The following is a 20950-nucleotide window of genomic DNA, read 5'->3' on the forward strand; positions in this document are numbered from 1 at the left end:
GCCCGCCATCCGTACCTGGCAGCCGCCCGCCATCCGTACCTGGCAGCCGCCCGCCATCCGTACCTGGCAGCCGCCGCGGAGACCTCTTGCTGCCGGGGGCGTGCCCTGCCCTCACCTAACATGGCCGGCGGGGGAGGAGGTCACGTGCTGGCGGGGCCGGCGCTGCCGCTCCCGCGCTGCCGGCGCCCTCTGCGGGGTGGCCACGTGGGCGCGCGCGCGGTGAGTGCGAGACGGGCGGCGGGCGCTGCCCGGGCCGGCGGGAGGGAGGGGGCAGCGGCCGGGCGGGAGAGCCGCCAGCTGCCCGTGCCTTTACTGCACCCGGGCCAGAGGGCGTTCCCGGGAGCCCCGCCGGGCGCTGCCAGGCGGCAGTCCCCGCTCTCCGCCTCCCGGGCGCGGGAGCTGTGGCGTGGAGGGAGGGAGCGGGGCCGGGCAGGGCAGGGCAGCCGCCTCCTGAGCGGTGCGCGCGGGGCGCGGTCCCTGCCCCTGCCGCGGGGGCCTGGCGGCTCGGGCGCGGTGCAGCGGGTGGCGTTTGGTCTCGGCCTGAAGCCCCCGCGGAGCCCCCTCACAGGATGACCGGACGGGCGGGACTGCACAGCCTCCCTGGCGCGCACCTGGGGGGCTGGGCTGGGCTGGGCTGGGGGGGTGGGTGGGTGTCGCGGTGTCCCCTGCTGGGGCCGGGGCTCCCGGGGACGAGGGGGGCGCGGGGAGGGTGTTCGGCTTGAATTTAAGTCGGTTTCAGTCGAGAGCATGCTGCATGTTTCTTCCCCGGCTCCAAGAGTGACATTTCTTTCTCTATAGCTCCATCGTACCTTTGTGTCTGGTAGTGTCCCATACTTTGTTTCCTGCTTCAACTTTATCTTCTTTTTTTCTCCTAGCTTTTTATTTTTTTTCCCAGCTAGTCCCCAAACTCATGAGGAAGTGTATATAAGAATAGTAACTGTACGGTTTTTTCCTAATGCAAGAAGAAAAAGCAATCCCAGCAATTACAAGGTTTAAATCTGACCTCATTGAGGTGTTAACTCTAGAACAAAGTTGGAGGAGCTATTAAAGCGTAGGAAAAAAGCCGTGGAAATTTAAGATCGTACAAAATGGGTTTTGCCAAAACTAGATCAAGAGGGAAGACCTTATGGCAGGGTGCGCTTGGTGGTTCTGCTTAGACGCCTCTGTGTGAGGGAGTGAAATGACTGTAGACAGATTTAACATGCAGTTTGGCTGCCAAACTCTGTGATATCTCTTCTGATGAGTGCCTGAAAAACGTAAGAGATAAAGATGTGGTAGGTTTTTCACGGGAAGAATAAAAAGTCTATTTGAACTAATGATAATTCCACTGAAAAAGTATAAAATGGCAACAAACCATTTTTGATGGAAGTACCTCAGCCTTTTTTTTAACATAAAAATCCGATTTTTTTTTTTTCACTCAGTTTAATTCCGGGAAAAGATGAATTCTTTATTTTAAAAAACCCTGCTCTTCTATGATTCAGCCTTGATGTAGGTTCCTTGGGGGCAGTCAGTGTGGGTATGTTGTAGAGGCCTGAAGAAGATTCATCTGAAGTTGCCAGAATATGATCAATGGACAAACCTATATGTACTTGCTTATTACTCTAAGCTTCATTATTAAATTATTTTTAATAAGTGAAAATCTGTTTCTGTGGTTTTGGCATTTATAAAATAAAAAACTATAATTGCAAGTATTTTGCTTTTATACGGCAAATTTATTTTAATCATCAAATTCAGTGTCTATCTGTCTTCATAAATTCCACTTGAATTTTGATGCTTGTCAGCATTGATTTTCAACAGAGCAAGTTATCTTGGGTCTTGACAAGACCACTGAATTTATTAGGCTTTGTCTCAGAAACCTGGGTGTTGTCTTCATGCTTTGGTTTTTTATCTTCTAGCATGTTTCCCTTCAGGGAATTTCAGTATTTATAATGTATATAATTATCTTCAAGATGTACAAGTATGCTGGCATGCTCACTTTCTTCAGGCATACAAAAGGATTGGAGTCAACAGGATAAAAAAAAAAAAAAGCTTGTGATAAACTGTGTGTGGGATATGTAGCTTCACTTTCATTCTGATTTAGGAAGTTGCAGACTGATTACTCATGTGGTTACCAGCTAAAGATACCAGGAGCAGGCTGTGTTGTAGATTGGCCAGAGGATAATGAATGCAGTATTTATAGTTGAAGGTAATAGCTCTTTATTATGCAGCTGATGTAATTAAGAAGGAAAAAGTTGAGCTTCTTGGCACTTGGATTTTTATATAGGATTTATTATAAGGATTTGTTGGATCCTAAAATACCTGCAGTGTTAAGAAGCTGTGAATTTGGAGTCAGGAATACCTACCTTGCTGGTGAATACCTATATACTGTTTCACCTGATGCATGAGCTGCTCAAGTGTCCTGTAGCTGTGTGCAACAGTGGATTCACCCTTCAGTGTCCATTTTTCTCCTCATTAAAGTTTGGCCAGAAACATGAGATTCGTCTGCATTTATTGGAAGAATTCAGCAAGATTGCCTTCTGTAGACAAGAATTTGTGCAAGATAAATTGCCCTGTGCAAGGACTTAATTCTTGCCAGACACTTTTCGAGGTGCTCCTGATGTCAGTCCCCATGCCTCTTCTCCTACTCCTGTGGGAAAAGGATTCTGTTGTAGCATAAACCATCTTTATCCATTCTCACAAAGTAATACTAGGCACAGATAAAAAAGGCTATTCCCACTCCCTGGGATAAAGGGTTTGTTTAGGTTCCTGACAATTCTTTGTCTTTGAGCCCAGGCTTAGAGGTTCGGTCACAGTCTGTAGGAGAGGCAATCATCAGAAAAAAAGATGCAGTCAGTGAGATATTTAAAATAATATGTAGATACATGCAATTTACAGGAAATACATAAATTTCAGGATTTATTGGTGCTAGTTGTGCATATAAGGAACATGAGCTTGCTCTTGTTTTTACTAATGAGCAGCACAAACATCATTTCAGGAAAAGGTAGCTCTAGGAGGCAGTTGCTAGGAAATCTGCCAACTATCTTACATCTGTTTGATGGACATATTTAGACCAAAACACAGGAGAAAACATCTCTAACCAAAACCCCAGTTGTACCTTAAAAGTGCTGTTTTTGAAATACCGTTTCTGTGAGAACAGAGCAAGAATAACAATGACCAAAATCTCTTGTCTTTTATTAAATCGTAAACTTACTAAAAATTGGGAAGCTTAAATTAAAAGAACATGACACAGATTTGCTCTGACGTCACCCAGACACATGATTTTATCATAATGATAAAATACAACATAAATACTACCAGAAGAATGGCTCAGCAGTGTTGTGAGATGAAGCACTAGGGAGAGGGGGCCTTCATTTCTGGGTGGAAGCGTGAAGGATGGGGTACAGACTCTCATGCCATAGTGACATGTATGGGTGCCAGAGGGGATTTGTCCTTCTCTGGCCAAGTCCAGACCTAACTGCTGGCAAACACAGGAGATCAAAGTGCTCTTTTCTGAATAATTTCTCATCCTCGCGGATCCTCTCCCACTGTTTTTGGAGCCCTGAACAAATAAGAGAGTATGTGCTACAGATGATTTGTAAATCCAATGAGCAGTTAAAGTGAGGGTAAATGACAAAGCTGTCTGTCCCACAAAGCGCAGGCGTAATTGAGGTGACACTCTCAGCAGTGGGGGCAGTATGGAATGCAGAGGGATATACTTTCTTAGGTAGGGTCCATGTTGTCTTGAGATTTTTTAGGTGAAAACTAGAACAATTACATCTACAAAGGGTTGCATAAATCCTGAAATGCTTCCTGAATATATTTTTGACTACCGTAATTCATTGAATGTAGTGAAAAATTTCCTGGATTATTTGACTTATTTGTCTTTGTTTAAACTTTTCGACTGCTGTAGTACATTTTCCTTGCATCATCAATCTTTTTTTCTGGTTGTACACTTCATGCCATGTTATTAATGTAATTTCTTTTTATTTTCTTTTTAATAATAATAGAATGCATGTGAATTTCAAAGCCAAGATGGGTCAGAAGAGGAGCTCAAGTGCACGGTCATTTCCATTGCTGCTGCTGCTTATTGTTGTGGCCTTTATTCATTTAACCGTCTGTCCTTTTACAAAAGTGGAAGAAAGCTTTAACCTACAAGCTATTCATGATGTGGTGTACCACCAGCTGGACTTGGATAAGGTAAATTAAAAAGAATGTCTTCAATTTTGGACAGTGTTTTGGACCCTATTGCAATTCCCTGCAATATGTGTAGGATAAATGCGGTGTGAATATGATTTATTTTCCCTTGATTTTGACTTCCCTATTTTAAGTAGATTCTCCTTTTTGCAGTATGACCATCATGAATTTCCTGGAGTTGTCCCAAGAACGTTCCTTGGACCAATTTTTATTGCTGCTCTTTCCAGCCCAGCTATCTACCTACTTTCTGTGCTAAGAATGTCCAAGTTTTACTCCCAGCTGATAGGTATGAGAACTTCAAATCCTCAGAGATGTCACCCATTAGTCCATCAGTAAAAACGTTGTTGCTACAGTGTTTGGATCAATGGTTAAATCGTGGTGTTCTCCTCAATGAGGGGAAACCCAAACTATGGTACTGGGGGCCAGCATGGCCATTCGGCTCCCTCTTTGGGGAGTAACTAACAGCACACAGAAAGTCCGTGCTAACAAATGTCAGGCAGTGTAGAAAAAGCAAGTGTCTCAAGTGTTTTCAGAGAGTACACTCCCATGTACGCTTCAGAAAGGATCCTTAACTTCAGCATGGCAGCACTGACCTTTGTGCAGAGTTAAAAGTGGATTAGAATAAATAAACTAAATGGAGTTTTGTTTGGGTTTTTGTTTCTTTGAAGGTAGTTATATCGTGGTATCTTAAGTGTTAATCCTCGGAACATCTTCCCGTTACATTGTATAACGTGGCCATTCATCAGTGATCATCTGATACTGCTTTTTAATTCCTGTTTTTATTCTCCTAATAGTCCGAGGAAGTTTGGGGCTCAGTGTGATTTACACGTTATGGAAGCTTCAGAAAGAAGTTAGAAAACAGTTTGGAGCAACTACAGCATCAATCTTCTGTCTCATCACTGTTACTCAGTTTCATTTGATGTTTTATTGTACAAGAACCCTCCCTAATGTGTTTGCGCTTCCTTTTGGTAGGTATTTCATGGGAAAAAATTTAAAATCTAAAACTTCTTTTCAAGTGTATCAGTAGTTAAAGCACAGGAAAAGTATGGTCAGACCAAATTAACATATCTACTTGATTAAATTGTGTGATAACAAGACTAGAAAGCTTAAGTTGAGGTTTCTTTATTTTTTTTAACCATATATGCTTACAATGACTGTTGAATCAAGTTTTATTGAATCTTGAGTACGTGTGGGTTTTGTCAGATGGCTTTGATTAGCTAGAAGTTTGAGTACACATATCTAATGCATAAAGCATAGAGCTATGGAAAGGCATGAGGTACGCCTGCAGTTCAAAAAAGCCTGTGAACTTAGGCTGCACAGGAAACAACTTTCTCATGAGACTGTGGAAGAAATTCCTACTGCAACATCTCTACGTTCCTCTTCTGAAGTTGTCTACAAATGCAGCAGTTTCTATACTTAAAGTAAAAAAAGAAAAAAAAAACAAAACCCTTCTCTACATATAGTTTTCCCCCAGAGCTGATGAGAAGGAAAATTAATCACATGTGAGAGATATTAATTGAGTCACTAAATGCTTCAGTGCAAGTTGTTCCGCTAATAAAATTGTGAGGTTGATGTAAGAACCTGTATAGATCAGAAATGAGAAACAAAAGCAGATGAATTGTCAGATAAACTCTGTGTAGTAATAAATGCCTCAGGTAATTTCTACAGGTATTAAAAAATACAAGTTATTTCATGATCTTCTACTCTTAATATTTCATATGTTTTCCTTAGGATCATGAGCACTTTACTATATAGAGATTTAAATTAAAGTAGGGACAGCTTCATCTGTAGAGATATAGTGTGTTCCACCTAATCATGCAAATGAATTTATAGATCTTTCTCCCTAACTGCTCAGCTGATACTGAGCAATAATAATTATGAATTGTAGTTTGAGAGGCTTTCAGTACTCCTTTAGGTTTGTTTTTCCTTTTTCCCCCCTCAACATTCAATTAAATATGCTGTCTAGAAAGAGTTCCCATGTGTTCCTTCTGTGGTTATACTTTTCCTGATTACTTAAGCATCAACAATATAAAGCTGTGCGTTGTTCTAAACTACATTTTTCTAACGCAGGAAGAATTTCTGGACTCGAAATGTTAAGAAGACCAAGAGAGGATTGGTGGGAAGTTAGAGGAACAAAAAGAAAGCATTGAGTGTTACCCTTTAGAAAATTAATAATTCAGTATGTCGGATGATGTATTTTGGGGTTTTTGTTTGTTTGTTTTTTGCAGTGCTTCTGGCATTGACATTTTGGATACAGCAAAAGCAAAGGCCATTCATTTGGTTCTCAGCTTTGGCGATCATAGTCTTCAGATCAGAGCTCTGCATATTCTTAGGCCTCATGCTCCTGGTGACATTATTAACTAAAAGAATCTCCATTTTCAAGGTGCTTTCCCATGCTGTTCCTGCTGGAATGTTTTGGTTGGGTAAGTGTTTGCTTGGAAGAAAGCAAATGACATTGAATTCAAGAGAAGTCTGGAGTTTTGACTGATTTATCTGGTGAATAGCCCTTAAGGTGCTTTTTTGGGGGGGGATGGGGGTGGGGAGAGGCGGTAAGCGGGGTGTTGCGGGTTGTTTTTGTTTTAGTTTGACTCTATTTGCTAATAATACGACAAGATCTTTCATTTCTTTGAAAATTTCTATGTGAGGAAATAGGTGTGCAAAGAGCAGAGAAAGCTACTATGGCCTCTTGTCTTTAGATGCTTACAGTGTAATGTCCTGATCTTAAAGAGGCTTAGATGTGCAAGTTGACTTCATTACAATTAGTACTTGGCTGTAGCTACTTGTGCATATTATTGGTTGTAGTATCTATTGCCGTGGTGATGAGCTGAGTCCCAGGATAAAATACAACGGTGTGACAGACAGAGATACCAAGCAAGAGGGTTGTGGGGAGAGTTACAGTTCAGCTCTGTTCCCTTATTAAATTAAATTTAACAGCTTCAATGATTTCCATGCTGAAGAGGTTGAAGAATTCCCTTGTCTCTGTCTATCTGTGGAAGACCCGTGTATATATGCACCTAAATACTCTTAAGCTGCTCTGCCAGCCTGCCTAGTTAAAAATGCTGTTATCAGATACGTGGTGATGACCCTCAAAGTGTGCACAATAGGAACACTTCACAATTATGCCAGGTGCATTTGGAGGCACCTCATGATGTAAGAGTTTGGATGTCCAGTGGAAATTAACCACTGGCACTCCCATTTCCTATTTGAGCAAAATCCTAAATACCAGAGCAGTTTTCACAGAGCTGAGTGGAGGAGATGGGGCTGACAGTTTTGCTGCTTTTCTTCTTGCCTTTCATTCCTTATCCTCTTTCTCCCTCCACCTAATGAATAGTAATAGAATAGAAACTTCATGATTGTTTTTTCCGACTTAACAAAAAACAACTTTAGCTTTACAATAAAAATTTATTTAGTACTATTTGAAGTTAACATGAGCTTCTTATCGTTCACTACATTTAATGCTCTTAATACTCTTTTAAAACAAACCTCAATTAAACCACTTTTTTCACATCTTGGGTTGGAGTGGGGTGAATCCCAATTGGATTCATATCTAACATGCTTCTTTTAAGGCTTTTATTCAGAAGTGTCTCCCTTTCCTGCATTTCCTCTTCAAGACAGACATATTCAGCCTTCTCTATTGTTTCTGGTGAGGCTTACAATGCATGTTTCAGTTAATTTTGGTCTCAATATGCTGTATATGTGCTATTTGGATGTGTTAGTTTGCTTTGCCCTGGTTTTTAATTCATGCAGATTTGTATCCCTTTAATTCTTCTAGGGCTAACAGTTGCTGTGGATTCTCTGTTTTGGAGGCAACTTGTGTGGCCTGAGGGGAAAGTGCTCTGGTATAACACAGTTTTAAACAAAAGTTCCAACTGGGGAGTATCCTTTGCAACATCCAGGGAAAAAGAACACTACCAGCCAAAGCAAAGTCGTGATGTGACTTATTCCTGAGACTCAGGGTGTTAGATTCTATTTTATATTATTTGAAACTTACGAGAGACAATGTCTGTCTCGTAGGTGTTTCTGCAAATTTTAAGTTTCCTCTGCTAAGTTTTTTCTTGCCTCTCAATGTAAAGCCAGGTTTCTTCCCCTTGGTTTTTCATGTTGCCCGTCATTAGTGCCATTTGATGTGCCTCTGTTGGGTGATGTGAACACAGTTAAGCAGCTGCTTTTAGTTCTCCAAAGATAAGGCGATAAGGCAGGAAACGAAAGGCTGGAAGAATGTGTATACAAAAAGTATACTGCATATTTGCAAATATATACCCAAAAATTCGTGGGGACTAGTGTAAAGAATAATTACTTTAGTTGTTAGCAGTGAAAGCATCCTTAACTCTTTTCACCTTGAAGACCTCTCCCTTCTTGTGGTATTTCTATTCAGCCCTGCCTCGTGCTTTGGGATGCAGCATAGTATTTGTACCTTTAGGGGTAACAGAAAAGAGAACTCGGATTTTACTTTTGCCAGCACTGGGCTTTATTTTCTTGTATTCGTTTCTCCCACACAAAGAGCTGCGTTTCATCATCTATACTTTCCCTGTCTTCAACATAGTGGCTGCTAAAATGTGCTCACGAATGTAAGTTCAAAATCCTGTTTGTTTGTTGGGTTGTTTTTCCTCTAAAAATGCAAAACAAAAGCTATTATTACTATTCTTATGCACTTTTTTCCATCTTGAAGTCTGGACCATACTGAAATGTTCATATGCCATAGAAAGGAGGTCAAGGTCATTTGTACCCATTTGACTACAGAGAGAAGTGGAAACAGGGAAAAGTCAAATGCTTTGACAGGACTATTTGGGAAGTCTGGAGGAGAATTGAGAATAGAGCCCAAATTTTACTGTTCTGTTGTTACAATGCAGTTTATTTTATCTACCAGAAAAAAGACATATTCGAATGTACTCTTGTGCTGTTAACACAGCTTAGCTCAGGAGATAGTTCAATACGCAGACAAGGCTTGTGAAACAGGGAGTTAAACAGTTGTGTTTGGGTATATTGAGTAAACAAATTGAAGTTCAGAGTTTAACTTCTTTGAAAGAGAATACATTCATAGCTGAAGTTTTTAAACAAAGAAAGACCTAGCTTTATTGATAAGTTTGTCTTAGCTTTATTAATGAGAATAATCTAAGTGTCCCTAGAAGTTAATCTTCTAGAAATTGCTAATAAATACATGCCGTACAGGATTAATAAAATTTGCATTAATCTTTATTTATATAGAAGTGGAGTTAGTTATGTCACAGTAGTTAGTGACCAGTATGAAAGAAAATAATAGTTTATTTTTCCTTCTTTTTCTCTTTCTCAACAGTCTGAATAACTACCGGAGATCCTGGCTGTACAAACTTGGATCTTTCTTTATTATAATGCATCTTCTAGCTAATGCTGTTTATTCAGGAACATCTTTATATGTTTCACATTTCAATTATCCTGGAGGAGTGGCAATTCAGAAGTTACATGAGTTGGTACCTTCAACAGCAGGTATGTAAAGCTGGCTTGAGGTATGTTCACCTGATTTTAATTCCAGTATGTCTTTACATGTATTGAATACTACTTTTTCAAACTAGGTACATGCATGTTTTTTGTTACTATTTTGTTAATTTAGTGTACTTAGAAGAATTTTGAAACTGTATTCTGTTTTCTTTATTTATGTAGATGTCTCTGTTCATATTGATGTGGCTGCAGCACAAACAGGAGTTTCTCGGTTTCTAGAAATCAATTCCGATTGGAGGTATGTTCTGAATGAGGTATTTTGATCTGAGGACAGTAGCCTGCTTTTTCCCTTTTTGCATATGCACAGGGACAAGCACTGCAAACACAATTTCTGGTACAGCGTATTTATTAAACCAGCTCAAGAACAATGTGAATCTTCAGAGAATTGTTGATGTCTGCAGTGCTGCCATTTCAGAAATAAAGCACTGCAGTATTTTTTCATTGTTTTGGTTGATTCTGATTTGCCTATAAAGCATAGAATATTTCAAAGGATGAGAGGAAGTAGCCTCAAGTTGTGCCAGGGGAGGTTTAGATGTGATACTTGGCAAAATTCCTTCATGGCAATGGTTGTCAAGCACTGTAACACGCTGCCCAGGGAAGTGGTGGAGTCACCATCCCTGAAAATGTTAAAAAAATGTGTGAATATGGTGACTATTGGACTTGATGCTCTTAGGTATCTTTTCCAACCTTAATGATTCTCTGATTCTTAAGATGTCAGAAACAGCACAGAAATTGTTAGCTTACCAAAATTTACACCAATATATTAAATGCAGCTAGGTTTGGTACCCCACTGTTCACCTTGTGAAACACAGATGTTCTTGGCAGAACAGCGTATAGTTACTTGTTTGTCTGAATGATGTGTGGCAATGTGAGGTTCATGTACATTTTAATATTGAAAGTCCGTTTTTATGTGGAACATCCTTCATATAGATGGCGTTGAAGCTGCAGCTGTGAACATACTCATTAGCTCTGAGAGAAGGCTGTTGAGTGCTTTGTTACTATGACCAGCAGTGATAGATAAACACTTCTAAGAGTTGGAATATTGGAATGAATAGTAGGAAACATTGTGGGATGGCATTATTTGCTTTTCAGGATGCAAACCAAAACCTTTCTGATTCTTAGGCCTACCTCTTCAGCTGAAGTGTAAGTTTTTAATTTAAATGAAAATCATCTTAATGAAAATGATTCATTAGAAGGTGACACAAATCCTCCCTTTGTAGTGCACAAAACAAAAGCAACACAAGCAGATTTTGGTTTAAGAGGTGCTCTGAGCATGGAGGGTTTTTTCCTGCAGTTACAGTATTGAAGACCAGATGAACAAACATAATTTAATTATTGGGATGTTTAGAGATAAAAGTACTTTGGAAGTAAAGCTGAAGAAGGGGAAAGAATGCTTCCAGGAGAATTACAAAAATCATTGATCTTGCTATGCCTTTTTTTATTTCCAAGCACTCTCATAATGGTATAGACTGTCTAAAGCCTTCCCAGTTACCTACTGTTTATTTCAAATTATTTTTTGTATATTGAATCTAGAGAAAGTCTTAAGCCATGAATCAGGAGGAGACATTAAGCTGCTAGAGTACAGGGGATAGAACATGCATGATAGCTAAAATGTTTCAGTTTTTGGGGTTTTTTAATAAATACACACACTACTCTGAATACAAGTCTACTCTCTAAATAGTGCTTCATTCCAATGCGCTTTTTGAGTTGGTGAGTTTTGGATTGCTTTGGGCTTGTAAGGCTGTAGTGGGATTGGAAGGTGAATGAATAATATCCCTGTCACTGATGGATGTTTCATAGTGTTGCAGCTACAGAGCAGGTTCTCACTTTTATCTGTACTCAGCAAAACAAAGCCTCAAGGAAGGGCTGATTCAGCATAAAGTTTCACATCAAAAGAATCAGGCAAAATCCACAACTAAGCATCATACACAAGACTACCTCTTGGTCTGACAGCACAGTAGTGCAAAGTTTAGTGACACAAACTGTCCATTTTCTCTTTGTCCAAGAAAATGACAGCCTTTCAGATGGGTGAAAAATAACTTAGCATCTTCATAGACAGTGTATGTCAGGTAGAAACAGATTAGGGATGAGGTGGCTATGAAGGCTGATGATTCATCAGATAACTGCAATCCATAAATAAAAGTGTCTTAAAGTTAACAGCTTTCAGTAGTGTGCTCAGATTAGATCTATTTGCCTCAAGAAAAACGCAAGCGATCTATTATTTTTCTTCAAAGGGTGATGGAAAGGAGCTTGATGCAGGTTCTTACACAGAACAGGTGTTACAGTCTTGTCTTCAATTAGTGCAGTCTCTTTGAACCCTGAATAAATATGCTGTGTAAGCTTAAAATATTTAAAAATAATAAAATTCAGAAATGCTTGCAGCCAGATGAAAGGCCTTTTACTTGCTGATGAAGAAAATGTGAAATTAGTAGTTGGTAAGGTTGTTACAAAGTAATGCTGTTCTTTCTGCCAGTTTGGATGCATCTATCAACCTAAGGGGTATTGTGATATTTTTGGAAATAGCAGGTGAAATCAACATGCAATTGTTTTAGAAGAAGAAAACACCTGTTCAGTGTGCAAAGTCTAATTCTGCATTATATGGTGTGTTTAGTAACACACACAAATTCTGCCAGCCTGGGGACTTTTCTGAGGTGCCAGAATTTTAGTTAACAATCCACAGAAAACCTTTAGTTTTCCATAAAGTACTTCCTTCAAATATCTTAAGTGTTAATCACCGCCCCGTCAGGCGGCATTACAAAAATATCAACAGAGATTTCAGGGAATTCAGGCAGATGAGAGGCCAGGCCTGCAAAGACACACATTGCCAAAGATGAGGGCTGGATTTAATCCTAGGTGCATTTTAGGGTATGTAGGGCTGGGACTGCTCTGCTTCCCTACCTTTGTCCATGCCTGCAAGGAAAGTCACAGCCTGAGTAAGATGCCTGTGAAATGTGTGCAAGGATTCAGGTGCCTAAGAATAGGAGCTCCAGGTACTGGTAGAAAACAGTTCACAGAACAGGGCAACAGAAAAGGTGAAGAATGGGGCACTGCTCTTCACTCAGATTACAGAGCCTAACAGTGGTTTATGGAGTGTTTTGGAGTGAATTTACCTCTTTCTTCTCCTTTGAAGTTGCTGGATTGAGGACTCGATCAGGCTGCCATGTCCAGTATGAATATCCTAACCCTTAGGCTATAAAGTGCACTGGACTCTCCTCAGTGAATGAGTAAATAACTACTGCAAAGTAGAACCATGTCTTCATGAGACAAAGAGGGAGACCTGTCCTGATTCCTAGAAGATTAAAGGGGTTCATACAGCTCTTAAGAGATAATGAACTTCAGTTTTGGGCTTAGATCAGATGAAAAGTGGCTGAAACTAGATCTTTCACATCCTGCCAAATGGCTAAGTCGCTTGTTTTCTCATCCTGTAAATTTCCTCTACAGCTAGATTGAACATAAGTCCTTTTAAGAAATAATTGTAAGTGTACATAATAAATAATCCTAGAACTCAGTAGTTACTTTTTTTTTTTTTTTTTTTTTTTAATATATGATTTATATGTATTCTGGTACTTAAGCAGTTTATAAAAGCTGACCCAAAGTGGCCTGCCCAAACATGCAGTAGATCAGGGAACTGAACTTATGAATAACAAATGCCAAATTAGTACTGTAACTACCAGGCTCTTTCTTTCCTCCAGTGTTCAAGGAGGTCTTCTCCCTGCTGCTCTCTGAGGCTCCTGCTCTAATGTATGCCTACCAGAAGAAAAAGGTTTCTGCTTAAGTACCACATAATGTACTTTCTAGAATTACTAAAAAACCCCACAAACAAACAAAAACCAGCAAAAAAACCAAAACCAAAACAAAAAACCCACCTTTCTCCAAATGCAGTTCTTGTAGAGCAAAACTTTAAAATTGGCCCAGTTTCTTAGGCTTTGGTGTCCTTTCTCCACTGAATTCAAATAGGGAACTAGTAAATTTTCTAGGAGTTGTGGTTTATATCACAATAGCAGCAGAAAGACTTGCATGGAATGACCAAGCCCCTAAATTCTTCAAAATTACTATTTCCTCTTCTAGTACTATTTGATCAGGAGATGTAATTGAGAATGTTCCTTTTTGTTTCATCTTGGATGCTACATGCCTCTGCAATAATGGCCATAATAGGTAAAGCAAGGAATAAAAATGAACTTTCTTTATTCTTTACAGGTATGACAAAAGAGAAGATGTTAAACCAGGAGACCAGTTGATGTTTTCTTACACACATATACTGATGGAAACAAACCCTCTTCAAATATCACATTATAAGACAACCCACAGGCCACTGGCAAATATACCTGGCATCAGTAAAATTGGGTTGAACCTTAGTGCACTACCTCCTTTTACTTTAAACTTGAAACCAAAACTAGTACTGTTGGAAAAACTTCCTCTATCATCTTGACTGTGAATTTTAAGTAAGTCTTTTGATGTGATTTTCCTGATGACTGAACTATGTAAGACAGCAGCAAATTGTCATTCCAGCACTGCAACTCAGCTTCTTTGGAAAGGCACGGAAAATCTCTGTATTTATTGGTATTTAGCTCCGTCCTGTTTCTTACATAAATATTACAGTGCATTCCTAGTCAGTATATACTCAGTATACTGAGTTGTATTGTTAGATGTGTTTGAGAGAGGTTGCCTGCAAGTTTAGTGATATAAGTAAAACCTGTCTACTTGGTTTGGCAGTCTGTTTCATCATGTAGCACAGGCACGTCTTAATTGTCCCATATAAAATACAAAATCAACAGGCTTGTGCTACGGCAATAATTTGATATGTAATCTGTGTGTACAAAGATGTATTACTTAATGTATCTGCAGGATTGTAACCCCCTCAGCTGTCAGATCACCTGTGTGAAACCTAATGATGTTATCAACATAGGAAAGCCATATTCATTGTAGCTTCATCATCATATCTAATTGTGCCCTGTAGGCTACCAAACTAATGAAAGTGAAACATCCACTTAAAAAGCAGTTGGACCTCTTGACAAGCACGGTTTTATAACAGATTTGAGTACTGAGGATGATTATCTTCATTCCAACAGTTAATGAAAAAGCAGCAACTTGGATTTTCCAGGAAAATGAATTTTTAAAATGATGTTTCCCCTCTTCTGCTGTAATGATACCTTAATTTGCAGTGCAAAAATTTACCTATGAAAATACTTACTTCAAGATAGGTGCTGTTTTCCTTTTTTTTATTAAGTAATCCCTTTGGAAAGGAGTACTCTAATGTGCCATGTGCTGCATTCTATAAACTAGAATAAGATTGCATGCTCTGTAGTTTCTTTATTAGATGTTCCTATTAAGGATGTCTGCATAGGTTGCTGAATGGAACAAGGAAAAAAAGTTAGAATTTTGGTTAGGGCCAGTTGTAATATGATAGAAGCTCCATTAGTGTAAAATACCTGAATTGCTGAAATTATCATGGGCAGAAAACTTTTCCTTGCTGACTGAAAACTTGAGTAAAATGTAATTATGGAATAAAGTGGTTTAGGTTTTATTTGTTTGTTTTCTTTTTACTCTTAAACTTGCTTGATTCAGGAACTACCTTTACCTGTGTATGTTTCCGTTTTTGGGACCATGTTTTCTTTTTATTCTCTAGATTATGTATCAGAGGAACTGATCTGGTGGGGTGGAGCCTGCTCCCTCGTGGGTGGCTGTTGTTGCCCAGGCTTCCTCAGCCTGAGCAGATCTGGCAAAGGCAACCTGCAGAACTTGTTGGTCCAGTCTCTGGCCTCTCTTGAAATTTAAATCGTTCAAGTATTATCTATTTGACTTGTCTTTGGAAGAAAACTTAACTTCCTCCAAAGCCAGTCTGAACATCAAACAATTCACAAGAGACAGAAGGAAATACATGTGCAAATAGCTGCAAATTTGGAACCACACAAAGGGAAACTTGTTTAAGGATGTAGGTAGGCCTTCATGTTAAGGCTAATCATGGACTTTATGTAACTCCCCCACACTGTAATCCACAGCTCAAGAACCCAAACTAAAATTTATTCTGCCCAGGTGTATACAAATGTCAGTGTGGTTACTCCAGCTTTCCAAATCCCCAGTTGTCAGAATCCCTCTGCAGGAACTTGCTTCTGTTACCTACAGAGAAAACCTAGGGCTACTATGCTTGAAGAATAGGCATCTCAAGCTACTGTCTGAGGTGGCACAGAATATGTAGACACGAGGCACTTGAAGAGTTTCACCTTGCTGAGTTATCATACACCATGTAGGGTCCTTCCACAGACTTTTACTCTGGTGTGTAGGTACTACCTGTGGGACTTGCACTGGTGATGGTGTTCAGCTATGGAGCTTGAGTGTTCTACTGTTCACAGCCTCATCACCCATGGAAATAGAAACCATCTGCTCAAACTGGCCTTTTACTCTATTTGGGGTAGAGAAAAGTAAAATACATGCAAAGAGACAGGAAAAAGATACTGTAGTTCTGAAGTGTCTGAAGTTTATTTGGGCCCTGTTATATTTATTCTCCATATATGGGTATTCAAAGTGCTTAGTTTGAAAATCTACAACTTTGGTTTTGTAGATAAAAGGGCTAGATTGTGACCAAGGCAATATATGGAGCACCACAGTACCTGTGGCTATATGACCTCTCTAACAGCATGTATTAGGGAAAGTTTAAGCTGGATAATAGGAAAAGGTTCTTCACCCAGAGGGCAGTTGGACACTGGAACAGCTCCCCAGGGAAGTGGTCACAGCACTAGCCTGACAGTTCAAGAAGTGTTTGGACAACACGCTCAGGCACCTGGTGTGACTCTTGGAGATGTCCTGTGCAGGGCCAGGAGCTGACTTTTGATGATGTTTGTGTGTCCTTTCTAACTATGATTCTATGGGTATCCACCTCAAGCACAGGCCATGAATATTATGGTGGCCCACACTTGGAATAAGGGGCAGCTGGCAAATTGGGATGAAGTTTTTCCCTAAAGGCTGCTTTGAATAAAACAAGAAATCCTTGGAACAGAAACTAAATCCATCTCTCCTTTTTCTTAAATGAATCTTGTCACCTCCAGATCTTGTGTTGCTGTTCTTTAGCTCCACAAAAACAATACAGCTTTTCTCCTTTAATATAAATTAATATTCAGTGTACTTGCATGGAGGAAAGAAGTGTGAGTTTAAGTCCCCTTAGATATAAGAGGGCATGAAGGAAGTCTCTTGCTCCTACAAACTTGAAGTGGGGTGTTACAAGTTCTTCTGCATTTGGGGGACATAGAAGGAAGAATGAATGGGACAGGTAGGAGGACAGAAACTGAACACTTGGGGGAATTTCTGAGGGGACTTTAATAAATTTCTCATGCCTATTTAAATTCTTAAAAGAAAAACACCTTTTGACTTGAATGATTACAAACAATCCTATCATAAAGTTCAGCTTTTCTAAACAAAAGCAGAAATAAGGTGAGCATATTGAATTAACTGAAGATTGAATTAACCTAAATAAAGCAAAAAGATAGTACAGTTCATCTATAATGCTGCTATAGAATGAGATTTTTTTTAGGGTGTCTTGTTAAAATCTCCAAGGGTCAAATGCGTAGCATCATCCATTGCTCTTTCAAGTTTCACTTAATTTCTTGCAAGCAATGCTTGTTCCTGTAAAAAGTCCAACAGATTATTTGGTCAAAAACACATCACCATGTCATTTTACATGGAGAAGGTGAAAATCATGGTCTTACAGCCTGAGATACAGGACATTCTTGTTATAAAACTAAAAGTAACTGCATGGGAAAAAAGCTGTGGAACTTGGCCAATAGAGGACATTTCTAGATGCTGAAAGTAAAAGCTGCTTCAAAATAAAGTTAAACTGATCGCTCTCACATCAAGGACCAAAAGAACTAAAGATCAAGGAACAACCTCTAGTTCACAAAGTCTCTAATATCAAGAACTGGGAAAAAATCAGAGTGTATTTACCTTATACCTGGCCTAAGTACTTGCTATGGGTCTTCTCTCTTGAGCTAAACTGGGGTGAGGAGACATGGAGAATGGTTGTGTTGGATCTGACATCAAATACATTTATCTGCTACCACTGAGGAAAAACCAGAATATGTCTCAGGTTCTTCCCTTGTCTGTCCATCAGAACACCACGTCAGTGCAACCTATCTGTATAACACATTCTGAAACACTGAGCACACTCTTTTTTCTTGCTCCCTGGCCATTTCACACATCCCCTTAGTGAGACAGAACAAGCTTGAGATTGTGCTGCTACTCCTGCAGTTACAGTTGTTCCAGAACCATTCTTTTTTTCCTGAATACTTATAATTCTTCCCATAATGGTAAGGAGCTTGAAAACTGATACAAGGTCTTAGCATTGGTTTGCTGTATCAATTTCAATGCAAGAAAGTGTCTCCCTTGCATCTGACAGCATTTTTTCATAACTTATATAGAAATTCCACAAATTACAGCCTAGTGTTGCTTCCTTTCCTTTACTACCTTAAATACTCCCTTTCTACTACCACCCTCAAAGAGCTTTCCTTCTTAGTGTTCAAAGGCTCTTTCTTGTACAAGTGACTTCACTTTCTGTTTGCAGGAAAAGAAAACTTGTCAACAAGCTGAGTTTATCACTGATTTAAGCAAGAGGGTTTAGCCACAGCTAGCTCAGTGAGCTGGTTACATTAGTCTCAACTATACCAAGACTAATGTTAAGAGGCTGTTGAACAGTGATACATGAAATGTATCACTATCTGCTTAACATGGGACACCAAAGACTAAAAAAAAGGGCATTTGCAAAAATCCTTAAGCTAAATAAAAAATACCTCTGCAAAGGTTTTTTTCATTTCCTATTTAAATATGTATGATTTCTAAGTGTAACTCTTCCATTTTGTATGCAGCTACTTATTTTAGATCAGATCTTTAGATAAACATGAGCAACTACAACTACTTTTGGTTGCTCATTTCAGACTTTTGTTTATGATCGAAAGGGCAGTCAGTGTTTCCTCTGAAATTCTACATCTTACTGTCATGGGCAGTCTTTCACCAAGTCTGCTTTATTTCAGCTACAACTGCCCTTGGTTCTGTACCAAGGTGTCATCTGTTGGTTTGTGCCAAGTGTAAGGTAAAAATGCTGCCGAAATGCAGTCCCCCTTTTCCTTTAAAACTGCCAACTTAAGAAGCTGGAAGAAGGCATTGCTTCATAGATTAAGTAAGAGTCAGGGACTGCTTAGACAAAGATTCACTCCTTAGAACCTAAGCTGATACTCGAGTTGGGGACATCACCATGGTTACTATTTCTGGTTGGCATACTCATTTTATGAAATCACTTTTGGGTCAGCTTTGCAATGAAACCAAGAAGGTAAAGAATCACTTTCTTGTTGCTAAGAATGAAGCAAAAGATGAATATGTTTGTGAAAGAGTAAAATGCTTAGTTTATAAAATCTAAATCTGAAACTAGAAAGTGTTATTTGTTAATTGTATATTATATATATGTGTATTTAGTTTTCGTAAATTGGAGGTACCAAAATGAAAGTTTAATATTGTCAGCTCTGCATAGTGGCAGAAAAAAAAGTTACTTTAAGGGAGAGATCTTAACAACTATAAACACCTACTCTGCGCTGTCATCAATTTAATCAATTACATCCTTATGCTGGTGTTGAAATTGCTCTAGTTGAGATTTCAGTTCTTTATAAATTCAGAAGCTACTTTTGGGGAGCAAGGGGAAACTATGAGTATTCCTAGTAAATGCTCACTGACTAAATTCTGCAAACACATTTCTTTGACTTGGACTTGGTGGGTAGGGAAAGAGACCACATATAAAGAGGCAAATGTGGGGGAAGCATTATCTCAGGTTTCTGGAGCATAATATACATCTCAATAGATACTTTCCATTATATACCCTTCACAAGACCTGAGTTCTTTGAAAAGGCTGTTGAAGATCTCAACTTCTTCCCCTTCCTACCTTTATTACTACAAACTATTTCTTGCTGCAGTTTATAGTTGTTACACCTGCCTACTTTTAAAAGAAGCAAAAGCTTTAAGATTTTTATGATGACCAATTATCATCCACACTTTACTTTCTATGCTAACACTGAAAAAAAGTCTGCTTACTAAATTTATTTCTGAAGTTGCTAATGTACTGAAATTATCTGTTTAAGTATCACTGTTACAGGGTCACCATATTATGCATTAGGGAACTGTCTGCTGCCACGGGGATTGGTGCAGCACAAACTCGGGTTAATGAGAACTCCCACTGTTTACAGCTTTATTAGTCTGAGGGAAAGCACTGTAAAAATAGGGGAGATCCTATCTATTACAAATATGAAAAGGGTTGTAAAAACCTAAAATTTTAAAAATCTAAAATTTGTAAAGATTTGTAAAAACCTAGAATTTTAGCAATCACTGAGAATTTACATTAAAAATAATAAAGCAAACCTAACACAAAACACAGTCACTCAATGACTTACCTTAAGCTTCAATGAAAGTTTTCAGCCCTTCTTTTGGAGTCATTCTTTTTTCACAGGCAGCAGTGCCTGAACTGAAGGAGATGCTCCTGTAACTCCTACAGAAGGATCAAGGTTTACAACTGAAAATAGCATCTTTATGTTCTCAGTTTCCCTTATTTTTATTTAAGAATTAAGTGTTTCAATTTTAAGGTCTTTTGGGCCTGCATATTATCTTTAAAAAAGTTTTAACATAAGCCTTTAATTAATTCTTAACCAAGCTGACACTGAAACAGTGTGGTCTTAAGAACTAAGCCCTTAAAAAAACCAAACCAAACAAGGGAAATTGCATGTATAAATAAAGTAGACTAACTTCAACTGATAAAATTTTGCTTTTGAAAATAGTGACTAGTTTTTGTGTTCTCAGGAAGTTTTGACAAAAAGTATGGCTATACAATTAACTATCTGTTTGAGTAAGAAGCAGATTTGGGGCTACAAAATGCCATCACTACCCACATCCCACTTTCCACACGGGGAGTTTGATAGGAGCTACAGCAAAGACTCCCTTCAGAGGAGCCAAGATGCTTGCGTCCAGAGAACCGTGATTTCCAGGTAAGCTTGTTCACTGCCAGCATTCCTCCTCATTTGATGTGACTCCACAATGCTTTAAGTCACAGGCTGTATTTACATTCAAGCCTTGAGTGAAAATTACATCACTTGTTTAAAAAGAAAATATTTTTTAATGCTCTCTCCTCTCCCGTGGTTTGGAGATTAAAAATCTCCTTTACAAGGGTCAAGGTTATATTCACAGTTAAAATGTAGGGGAAAAAATTGAGATAATAATTAACCAGTAACCATTTAAACATGTTTCCCAATAAGCTGCTTCAAACTCACTTCCAGCTATA

At 39.1% G+C, this 20950-nt stretch overlaps 1 protein-coding gene across 1 annotated transcript; it reads left to right on the forward strand.

The window, feature by feature from the left end:
- The first annotated feature begins 133 nt into the window (after window positions 1-133).
- ALG12 (ALG12 alpha-1,6-mannosyltransferase) lies at window positions 134-15172 on the forward strand. The gene is made up of 10 exons (XM_032105434.1): window positions 134-219; window positions 3987-4176; window positions 4327-4459; window positions 4968-5141; window positions 6402-6596; window positions 7946-8049; window positions 8518-8741; window positions 9467-9636; window positions 9811-9886; window positions 13846-15172. The coding sequence occupies exons 2-10, from the start codon at window positions 3988-3990 to the stop codon at window positions 14075-14077; spliced, it is 1497 nt and encodes a 498-aa protein (XP_031961325.1). The 5' UTR covers window positions 134-219; window position 3987; the 3' UTR covers window positions 14078-15172.
- Window positions 15173-20950: the final 5778 nt, after the last annotated feature.

The sequence above is a fragment of the Corvus moneduloides genome, chromosome 4 (assembly GCF_009650955.1).
Source record: "Corvus moneduloides isolate bCorMon1 chromosome 4, bCorMon1.pri, whole genome shotgun sequence".
In the NCBI taxonomy this organism is placed as follows: Eukaryota; Metazoa; Chordata; class Aves; order Passeriformes; family Corvidae; genus Corvus; species Corvus moneduloides.